A 10,995-nucleotide genomic window follows, 5' to 3' on the forward strand; every position below is an offset into this window, starting at 1 on the left:
GGGGGGGGGGGGGGGTCTTTAAAAGTATTTTGCTGCCTTTTTTTTTTTTAGCAAGTACTGTAAAGAGTCTTTTCTGCGTTATCTCCTGCAAATAGATAGCGGAGATCTTGCTATTTTAAAGGCAAACAACAGAAATAACCTGTGAGGTTTTGCTGATGAGGGAATAGTTGCAAGTTTTGTTATGCTGGTGTGAATCCAAAATTATTTTATTAAAGCAAGTTCCTGTAGAGCAAATTTAAACTGAAATGAATCCAACAGAAGGTAAAAACAGTCCTGTGGATCTAAATTTGTTAAACTACCAGAATCGTTGTTTACTCCTCTCGCGCCTTGTGTGGTTTAAATCATATCTGGATGTCTTCTCTGTTAAGTTAACGATGGTTTTACTGTACTTCATAATGCTTGGGGGGTGTTTGACATCGTCTTATTATTATTCACAGCTTCCTTTGATGGGGAAAAGCATGCCATCAATCTTCCTTCTGTAAACAGCGCATCATTTGTCCTACGCTTCTTGGAGAAACTCTGCCACAGCCTACAGTGTGATAACCTCTTCAGTAGCCAGCCTTTCAGCCCTTACATGGGATGTGCACATAGTCCTACGGAGTACGATAGGAACAAACCAGGTACTGTTAAACAACTGTTACTTTCAAGTGCTGATATTTTTGAGAAGTGTGGTGACTTAGTGAAATGTAGCTTTTTAATCTGTCTTTGTGTGACGTGAAATGATTGAAATGAATACACTTCAGTTCTTAGTGAATTGGTTTCAGCGCAGCAGTGCTTTGGCAGGATGGGGATAGCTCATACCACATGTGCAGAAATCGTTTTGTTCTGCAAACTCCTCCTTGTAGTCAAGCCAGGAAACATAATGTATTGTACCACTGTGATACTGCTATAAGAACAAGCTCAAAACTTCACATTTCATTTGTTACATTTATGTTTGGATGATAAAATAAACTTACTAAAAGATACTTACTGCTTTATGAGAACAGGCTCGCTCTGAAAAGGGATTCTGTCTAGCCCTTTACAGACCAGTAAAAGGTCCTTTCTTCCCTCTTTATTCTCCTTCCTCAGTGGTGGCTCCAAAAATCTTACATTCTGCTATGTACAGTACAGTCTCCTAGTAGTGGAAGTGGGGTTTGCAGGTGGCTGCTCGTGATATCTTGTAGAAGGCCTTTTTCTGCTGCCCTGGGAGCGTAGGGTGAGGCGGGGGTGATGAAATGACTCATGCAAGATCTCCCATGAGGTTGTTTGCAGGGCCTGGAATTACAAGTCCAGTGCAAGGGTTACCAGGAGCCATAGCTGAGAAAACCTGGACATCAGGACCATTTTAGAAGATCCCTATTGGGTGTGAAGCTTCCTCACAGCTAACTGATAGCCGAGTCTGTCTTCCAGGTTCTGCTTTAGAGAATAAAATATCCTTTCTTCCTCCCATCCCTTTCCAGTAGAGAAGTTATGTGTATAATTCTCTCTGTCACGCAGAAGTAATTAGTTTTAGCTCTTTTCAGAAAAGTAGCCAGGGTCAAGGTAATTTGGGTGATGACAGGACAAACTAAGCTGTACTTCAGCTTTGAAAGTTTGCATTAAAATGACTGAGTCTGTGTGACCCAAGAAACTGAACTGTAACCTGGTGATTGGCAGATCTATGTCTTTGCTTTTCCCCTTGGACTTTCCCCATGAACGACTTTATACTAGAATAATAGGTGGTGACTTTCCTCTTCACAGCAAAAGAAGAAATACCTGAAAACAGGAGCGGTAAACGATATTCTCAGGACTCTCCACCATATACTGCTCCTCTTTCCCCTAAGCTTCCCAGAAATGATGCTCATCCATCTGAAGGTAATTACATTATGTCAGGATTATATATGAGGATTATTTATGGTTTCAGTATTTCCAGTCAAAAAGGACTGAGTTCAACGTGTATGTCTAGTTTGTCTCTAGCCTTTGACAGGTCAGGGTGAAAGTATGTTAATTATTGATCACTGGCACAGATTTTACACTCAGAGAAGATGTACTGCAAGTTCCAGCAGTGCTTCTCCTAAACCTGCTTGCCTTTTTTGTGAAGGGGCTCAGACAAACAGGTGACAAATGAAGCTTCCTGCTTCATATATGGCTATTTAGCAGAAAACCAATTGCCTTGAAATGGATTAGGAGATAAATTGGAAGCAACTCTTAATAACTCTAGGCTGGGGCCATTAAGTGGTAAGCATGTAGCTCGGTGATACAATTCAGCAGAGTTTATGGCTAGCTGCTGCTGAAAATTGTGCTGCTCCTGCTCTTCTTGCCTCCTTGTCCCTGCAGTGGGTCCCCGGCTGGTGAACTGAGCCAGTGAGAAAAAGCACAGAAGATGTTTTGGTGAAGAGCAGTTTGCAGTTTCCTTCTCTGGGTTGACTCGTTGTGGACTTGGATGAAGGCAGGGAAGGGCTGAATGAAATGCAGGCTGGCCGGGGAGCAGCAAAGCCTCCCTGTGGCAGCTGGCTGTTAGGTTGATTTAGCTCACTGATGAATAGCACCTTTTCCTGTGCTGCAGCTCAGCTGCTGTAACTGAGCACATGTCTAGTCTTAGTCTGCCTCAGATGTGAGGTAAAGCATCTAGGTTTAAACCTCAGAGAGAGAGACCTACAAAAATGTGCTTTATTTTTTTTTCACTCTGCATTTGCTGCTTAACTGCTTAAGGCATGGTAACTTGTTGATGTTGACTGGTACCATCCGATACGTATTTTCTGTTGCTGCAAGATATCTGCACAGCATTTCCAAAGGCTCTTTTAAAATATGATGGGGATTAGTTATTTCTTCCTTCCTATTCTTTTTTTTCTTTTTGGAGATCCCTGCGGTCATTTTGTGTCTGTTAGCATCAGTGGCATCAGAATGATCTCTTTTCCTGTGCAGATTAAAAGTAATAGGACGACAGTTAAAGCAGAAAAGGATACCAAATTAAAATGTTCAAAATGATAGCTTATTTTAAATTGCACATATTATTATATTCACTTTGTATAGAATAACAGAAGCAGGAAATACAGTTCTGCATTGATTATTGATTTCTGTGTCTTTCCAAAAGAAGACCTTAATAAGTGTAGAGCACTTAATTATACTCAGATTAGGTTGTTTCAGCTGGAGCAACACAAATGTTTGGATAAGTCTGCATTATCTTGTGAGAAATATTCCTCAAAGTAAACATGCGTGCACATACTGCTTTTTAATCATTGTTTACTAATGAGTCCCTTTTGCAGGTGAAGTCAGTGTACTCCTTAAACTGTATTTTAAGATCAATAGTTCATTATAAAGCACAGTTACTTGGATAAAAAAATAATTGAAGTGTTTTGCCATGGTTTCAGACATTTGAATTTGTGCTGTGCGCATTTCAAGAGGCAAAGTGTTCTCTTGTGTTATGTGTTTTCCATTAGGGCAATGTCCTCTACTGAAAATCTGGAGGTAATTTTATAGCGGTCAGTCATGGGTTGGTTAGCAAGAAAGATCAGCCCCCAAAATGTTCTGCTTCCATTGAGACATAGTTGTCTTGAAATAGTTGTTTTGAAATATCATTTGAAGGCGAAATGGAATAATTGTGGGAAAGGGTCTTATAAACAGCTCGTTTTCCTTCTGATCTGCTTAGGGATGTGTTTTGCAGATTTTGCTGTCTTTCCTGCTCACTAACAGTTCCTTCTTAAAGTTACAAAAGATAAAGGGTGAGGGGTGGGGGTGGGGAATAACTCAGTCTCCCTCCTCCTGAAAACAGAATGTTCTTACGACCGTGGCCGGTTACATCATTCCTCTTATGTACGAGGCAGAACAACTGGCTTCTAATTCCCAGAGGAGCTTCAAGAAAACAAAACATCCAATTCCTGCTAAGGCCTTCGGTGTTTGAACAGTCTGTCATCCTTACATTTGAAACCTAAGGCCTTTTACTGACCTTCTACTAACCTCCCAGAGATAAGGCATTCTGCAGTAGAACGTCCCGTCCCTTTCCATACCACTTGCTCACAACGGCTCGAAATGTCAAGGTAGAAGTACGTCATTCATTGCTCTGTGGAGTGCAGGGCTCCTTTGGCTAGATGCTGATTTCAAATCGACGGTCATAGCAGTTGACTGCTGTTTTGAAGAGATTGCAGCTGTGGTTTGTTTGGTGAGAAGCTAGATGAGTGGAAAGGGAGGTGGATTGGACGCTATAGTTGCTGAATAGAAACACCTTCTCTAAAAGATGATGGCCTTGGGAAATAGGCCAGCCTTTCCTCCTCATGTATTTGAACTGAGAAGTTACAGTAAGATAAATTCAAATGCTGGTATCTCAGGGAAGAGGAGCAGAGTTGATCTTTTCCATCCCTGTTTACTGTTGTTTATTTTAGGATATGTAACATCAGAGAGAACTCTGAGATATAACTGAAATAAATAAAATTAAATTATTCTGTTATACAGTAAATTTTAAAAATCTTTGTGTCTTCAGAAATTTTGACAAGATTACCTAAACCAATTATTTTTTAAAAACCCTGTATTTGGGACCTTTGCTTGTTAATAATACGTACTTTAAGTATGTACTTTATAACTACAAAAAGGCTTTTTTCTTAAGTCATTACATGGAGTTGGCCCAAATACTCTATTTGAAACTTTCTGCTGGGGGAGTATTGTCTCCATTGTTTCATCCTACCCTTCTGAAATCTCAATCTACAGGTCCCATCGGTCACACCTTAGGCTCTTTTATGTAATTTTGCTCAAACTGTTTAAAGTATCACCTCTGCCTTTTGGTCTTGGAATGAGATTTCTGTTAGTGGTTTCATTCTCTACAGCTCTAATTTTCCCTTGGTTGGTTACCCTTTAATTTTACAGTGCTTAACATTAGCTACATCTCTTAAAGTCTCTCTGAAATTCTATAGAATGATGGCTCTTGGTTTTCATTTTGGCAAGCTGCTGCAAACACTTCAAACTGACAAATGTAAGGAAGTTAGTTTTCTAGGTTTTGGTTGGTTGGTTTTTTTTGATTTGAAAACCTCAGTAGCCGCTTTGATTTTGTGTTTCAAATCAAACAAACTAGAAAGTTTTGTAGTTGTTGTTTTGAGTGTTGTATGTGTGAAAGACAAGGAGCTTGGTCCCTAAAAGCTGCTTTATTCCACGACTATCAAGTTCAGTAAAAGATGTTACATTGTCTTGCAGATCTTGTCTTCCTGAATTCACCAAGTAGGGAGCTGGCTCTGAGTGCCTTTTGTTCCCTTTCGGGAATTCTGCTGTCTGAATACCAAAATACACCTCACACTTTTTCACTGTACTCCACTTCTAAACAGGTTCCATCAGAGAACCTAAGACCTCATGGAGCATGTTGAAAACATGCTTGAGAAGCTCACTGGCGTTTTTTAGGAAAATGCTCTTCCTTTAGTTTTAATTGGGTGTTTGCCCAGGAAATTCTTGAAAGTCATCATATAAGAAAGGTAGTAAAAAGGTTACTTCAGGAAGTTGTTTCGCAGAACATACCAGGTCTTATACCAAAGAATGTGTTGCTTCACTGGCATATGTTTTATAACTTCACTAGAGTAATTCTCAAGATGCTAGGGTGGGGTTTGCACTTCTGTGAACCTGTTAGCTCTATTTTCCAGCTCTTAACTCTCCGGCCAAAGCAGCATTTGTTTCATACAGATTTGCACATCATGTTTCCAGCTTCTTTCTCAGGCTAGATATTGGCCTGATGCAAACAAGGAATATGTATGATTGTTAAAGAATTGAATGGTGTGCTCATGGATTTGTTGTGTTTGGTTTGGGGGTTTTTTCTCTCACGTAGCATGTTTCTCCTAATCAGACTTGAATTTGGTTGACCGAGGGTGGAATTTTCAGTAATCCAGCAAAACTGACTCCTGTCTCATGGCACAGGGGAAGAGACCCACTGAACTCCGCTCTTGTGGCTTAGAAACAGTATTGACAAGCTCTAAAAATTCATGAGTCTAAGTGGGCGTTGTTTGTGTTTTGCAGAGTAGAAATGAGCTGATGTGTGATAAGAACTAAAAAGGAGACTGTTGTTATGCTCCTTTTCCGAGACCTGATTTTTTTTTTTTTTTTTTTGCTTGCTCAGTGGGTTCAGTAATTTATGTGTATCTTTGGCTTTCCGTAGTCTGTGCTCACAGACGCTGCCCTGTGCAAAGAACTAACTGTATGTAGATACAGTGTTGTGGTCAAAACGTGTTACGTTTGTGTGCTGTACCTGGCACTGACAACCTTCTGTGGCCGTGCCTGCAACCTGCTCCCTTTTTAAGGAGCCAAATAACAAAGTATAATGTCTGTCACTTTGAACATATTCTTACTTGCTTTTTGTGTAGCAGAAGCATTACCTATAGAAGAAAACAGCACTTCCAAAGAACACAGATTTTCTGAGGACTCTATGGATTCTGCACTTAGTTCTGTAAATCCGTCAAGCCCAACCCGTCGAAATTCCACGGAATATCGTACTTCAGGGAGTGCAGCCTATTACAGAAATTCCCTTCAGCCAGTGACTGCTACCTCAAATTCTGCCCCGATCCTGCGCAGGCTGTCTTTGAGCTCCGCTGGGAGCAGTGGTTACTATGAAGTTAGTAGGAATCTGATACAGAGGCGGGTTGAAGGTATGCTGTATACCTAGACTTTTCAAAGTATGTGACTTCTTTTATTAATGTACAACGTCCAAGAGTTATGAATAAAGATGCTCTTTGTCGTAGAAAAGCTTGCGTATGGCATGAGATGTTGTGCTGTTGCCAGGCACGTCAGGCTTGCTAACGTAACTGCAAATGCAGACCTTAAGCTTGTTAGAGCTAACGTGGCAGTGCAAGCCGGGGAGGCGGTGAGGGTCTTGGCTGCTGCACCTTCCTCTTGCTGCTGCTATGGACCTTGCAGCAGGCCGCACCAAGGAGGGCTAGTGATGTGCAGCTCATTTCCTGAGCATCTTACCAGCTATTACAGTGTTGCTGAAATACGGGGATAGGGTTTCCTCCTGTCCCTCTCTCTGTCAGCACAGCTTAGCTCGCCTTTGCCACATTCCCAGTTAGTGGCATCTTGGGACCCAGCAGCCAAGAACAGTTTGGACTAATCGCTCTAGATAGGTCGTAGCACTAATGTTTATGCTACTGTAAATTTGCAGTTATATTAAGGCTTTTAAAGACAAAAGGAAATTATTTGGAAGAAAATAAAACATCTTTCATTTTACCACGTTGCAAAGAATGCATAATAAAAGCTGCATGTTAATATTAAGAATGTCTTATTTAAAATTAAATGTGTTACCCCTGTGTAGACTAATAATAATTCCTCCTTTCGCAATATTCTTATACTTAAAGCTGCAAGTTCCACAACTGGACCGGATCTGAACTCACTAAAAAGGGAACCTTCAAGAGTATTGAATAAGGATCCTTCCACCTGGTCAATAGAGGAAGTAATGCAATTTGTGAAAGAAGCTGATCCACAGGCACTAGCTCCACACGCGGAACTCTTCAGGAGACATGTACGATGCGTATCCGTTCTGTTCTAGTAGACTGTGTGTCTGTTAATCTCTTAAAATACAGCTTTCACGTCTGTCGCTCTGTTTGCAGTTGAAAGCAGAACAGACTTTATGCTCATACTAGAGGAAGGCTGAATGTTATTTTTCCTCCTGAAACCCCTCCTGCAGTCTATTTTCTCATGTTCCAGTCTTGTTAGACTAAAGTAAATTGCCATTGCTTTCCAGCTTATATGGAATAATGCCAGTACTGGAAGTATCAAAGGCCAACATCTGTGGTACCCCCCCCTCGTCCCTGGAACATCCATTCTCATGTACGGTATGGGGCATTTGGCCTGCAGAGACGACCCCTCTCTAAGAGAGACTGTTTTGGAAACTGATTATCCCGAAGCAGAGATGCTGCCATGCCTCACTTGGCCATTAATGCTAGAATTCAGAGAATCGATTGAAATATTGAATTCATCTGTTTTGAAAAACAGTGCCTAGAGAGGGTTTCATTAAATCTAACTCGACGTTGTATTTAGAGGGGTAAACTGCGTGGGTTTCTCTGTGCTGCCTTTGGCCTCCTCTCTTCATTCTCACTGTGCTTTTCTATGGCAGGTTTTTCAGCAAAGAGCTCTTTTCTTATTCCACAGTGTATATGGCCCTCCAAGAAGAGGCTGGCTTTCCCTTTAGTGCTATTTCGCCCTTGTTCTGCGCCAGCTCCTACCAACAGTTAAATCTGAGTAAACTGGTTTGGAAGGAGAATTCAACATAACTTTTAGTGGAGTTTCCTGTCTTATGTTTTATTCTTAGTTGTATAACAAGACTAAATGTTACTTATTTTGTCAGGTTTATGTTTCAAAATAGTAAGACAGAGTGGTTTTCTTTGTCGTGTTTTAAGGAACTAATTGCCAGTCTACAGCATGTAACGCTACTAGGAACTTAGGACTGTCAATTTGAGCAGCTTCTCAACCAGGCAGCTGAAATCCGACTAAGTCGTCCTTGTCTTGATCCCAACAATCTGTCCAGTTTAACCTGGACATAGATCTGTCTTATTTCACAGATATACGTGGTCTGTAACCCCTCAGTGCATGCGACTGTTTGCATGCGGATGCCAGAATCCTCCCACAACTGTGTTCAAGGTTCAGCGCAAGGCCTCAAGTGCTTGGATCATTTAATCTCTAACTGCACAGACCTTCCTTTGCAGCTTCTCTTTTTTTTTTTTTCTTTTTTTTTTTTCCCTTTCTTTTTTTCAATCCCCCTCCTTTCCCTTTTGGTTTGTAAGCATATACATATAGAATATAGTTGTGTGGCAATATATATTTCCCTTTGACCTGTTCTCTTTTTTTTTTCCCCAGCTGGTACCTGACTTTGAGGGCTGTTTGGTCAGGTTTTTTTACTTACTATAATTTTCTTCAGGGGCTTAAATACTTCAATCATACATTTAAAAAAATAAATTCCATTTCAATTACACTAAGTTACTGGTTTAGCTATAGCACATAAATTTTTACTACATATAAGCAAATATAATGTACATCACAGTTTTACCATGCAGCTTGTTAAAGGAGTCGTATGTTGTGTTTTTTCTCTCCCTTCTTGCAGGAAATTGATGGGAAGGCGCTACTCTTACTGAGGAGTGATATGATAATGAAATATATGGGACTGAAGCTGGGGCCTGCCCTAAAGTTGTGCTACCATATTGAAAGACTTAAACAAGGGAAGTACTAGCCAGTGGGGATGCCACAAATACGTGTGTTTTGTATCCCACTAAGCTCTCAGGTTCACAGCCATCGCCTTTATTTGAAACTATTTTGCTGATATAAATAATCTTTATTTTTTTGAAAGTGCTCTCAAAATGTAAAAAAGCCGTTCAGGATAAAAAGGCGGGGGTGGGAATCTGCATTGCGTTCTAGTGTTTCGTGAACTGTTTCAGAAATCTACAGGGAAGGACAGCTGGTCATACTGGGAGTGGGCAGGTTGGGTAACAGTGCTCTCTGAATCCTGGGAAGCGTGTTCCCTGTTACAGAGCCAAAACAGCTGAATTCCAAAGGAAAATAATAAAACAAACCAGCATCAGATGTTAATAATTTTTGCAGGGGTGGCCGCAAACTTTTATAATGGGGGAAAAAAAAGAATCAAAATAGAAGGTCTCGTCTCTTGGAGGACCAGACATAGTATTCACTACAACAGAGTGATACTCTAGTATAGTGTTCTAGATCATTCTTACTAGATTTCCATAAAGGGAATAGCCATACGAATTGGTCGTGGGGCATGGAGGTGTGAGGACGGAAGGGTTGTGGGGGAAAGGGCTTAATAGAAATACAAGCTTTTATAAAGTGTGATTATCAGTCCTTTGGTAAGTTATGAGGACAAATGTACGGTATATTGTCAGTTTATTCAGGCAATAAATATTTCTGTTTCATAGAAGGGATATTGGCTGTATAAACAGCCATTTCTGGGATAGACTGATTTAACTGTAACAACGCCTCCAGGTCTTAAACATTCCATCTTTTTGCCAAGTTTGGCAAGGATATGTGTGTTCTTGCTTTTTTATATATATATACATGTGTATGTGTGGGGGAAATACATACTGTGTATATAAAAATATACATACACACTGTACATATGTATTCAGTTTTTTAATGTGTACTTTGCACTGTGACAGAGAAAAATGTACAATTTCCTGTTAGTTTCTTACCAGTAAATTTAGTTGCGTACTACTTTCATATTCATTAGCACCCGTTTAACTTGTTGTCCGTTCTTGGGGCAGAAGGTGACAAACAATCGCAGAGCGGGTTTATTCATACAGGCAAGATCCCTGTACTATGCAATACCCTTGGTTATTCATCCCTTACCTCTGAGCCATGTATTCAGGTGTAATTTCTGGAAAGACACATTTGGGTTTGATGTTCTAAGCTTTTATTTCCTCTAAGGAAGTGCTACTTTGTAACCAGTAAGCCTTTTGGGGTAAGATTGGTGCTATTTGTATAAGCTGCCAGAATGACTAGTGATAATAAAGCAGTTTGTTGTTGCTGCCAACTGTAATATACATCAGGAACCAGAAAACGTACTTTCTGTGTAGGAAACTGAATGTACTGCATGTAATAGTGCAAGTGATAAAAACCCCTTGCTAGGGAAGGTGTAGTCCTAAAGTGGTAGGTTTTATGACATTTCTTACAGCTTTTTTATATGAAAGCATATAGTATAAATGTATTTTTTACAAATCCCCTTTCTGAAAAGGCCTCGCTTTACCAATAGTCTGATACTCCTCAGGTTTCAGCAGAGATGCTGCTGCAAAACAATAAATTTTGAGGCTCACAAGTGTCCAAGTGTTTTGTTAGTTTAAGTGACTGCAATGCAATTTTAATTTAGCAAGTCATTCGGACTCTGAGAATTGTTTTTATGATTACATCATTAGACATTTGACCCTAAAGGTTGTCTATATTTATTTGTTTTGCATATCTTTTGTGGTGCATGTATGCTTAGATGAATAATACAGGCGTGTTCTTTAGAGTAAGAAGAGGTGTCAGAGCGCTGATTGGAGAAACAAAGTATTTTCTCTTTGCGTTAGGAAAATA

The 10,995-nt window shown here is 40.2% G+C and overlaps 1 protein-coding gene across 1 annotated transcript; it reads left to right on the top strand.

Moving 5' to 3' along the window:
- Window positions 1-437: 437 nt before the first annotated feature.
- On the top strand, window positions 438-9,285 carry LOC104496248 (sex comb on midleg-like protein 2; the record flags this gene model as incomplete). The annotated part of the gene is made up of 5 exons (XM_010139333.1): window positions 438-620; window positions 1,720-1,833; window positions 6,291-6,572; window positions 7,278-7,441; window positions 9,020-9,285. Coding segments are annotated over 5 exons (869 nt in total), but the record flags the coding sequence as incomplete, so codon positions are not given.
- Window positions 9,286-10,995: the final 1,710 nt, after the last annotated feature.

The sequence above is a fragment of the Buceros rhinoceros genome, unplaced genomic scaffold (genome assembly GCF_000710305.1).
Source record: "Buceros rhinoceros silvestris isolate BGI_N320 unplaced genomic scaffold, ASM71030v1 scaffold13617, whole genome shotgun sequence".
In the NCBI taxonomy this organism is placed as follows: Eukaryota; Metazoa; Chordata; class Aves; order Bucerotiformes; family Bucerotidae; genus Buceros; species Buceros rhinoceros.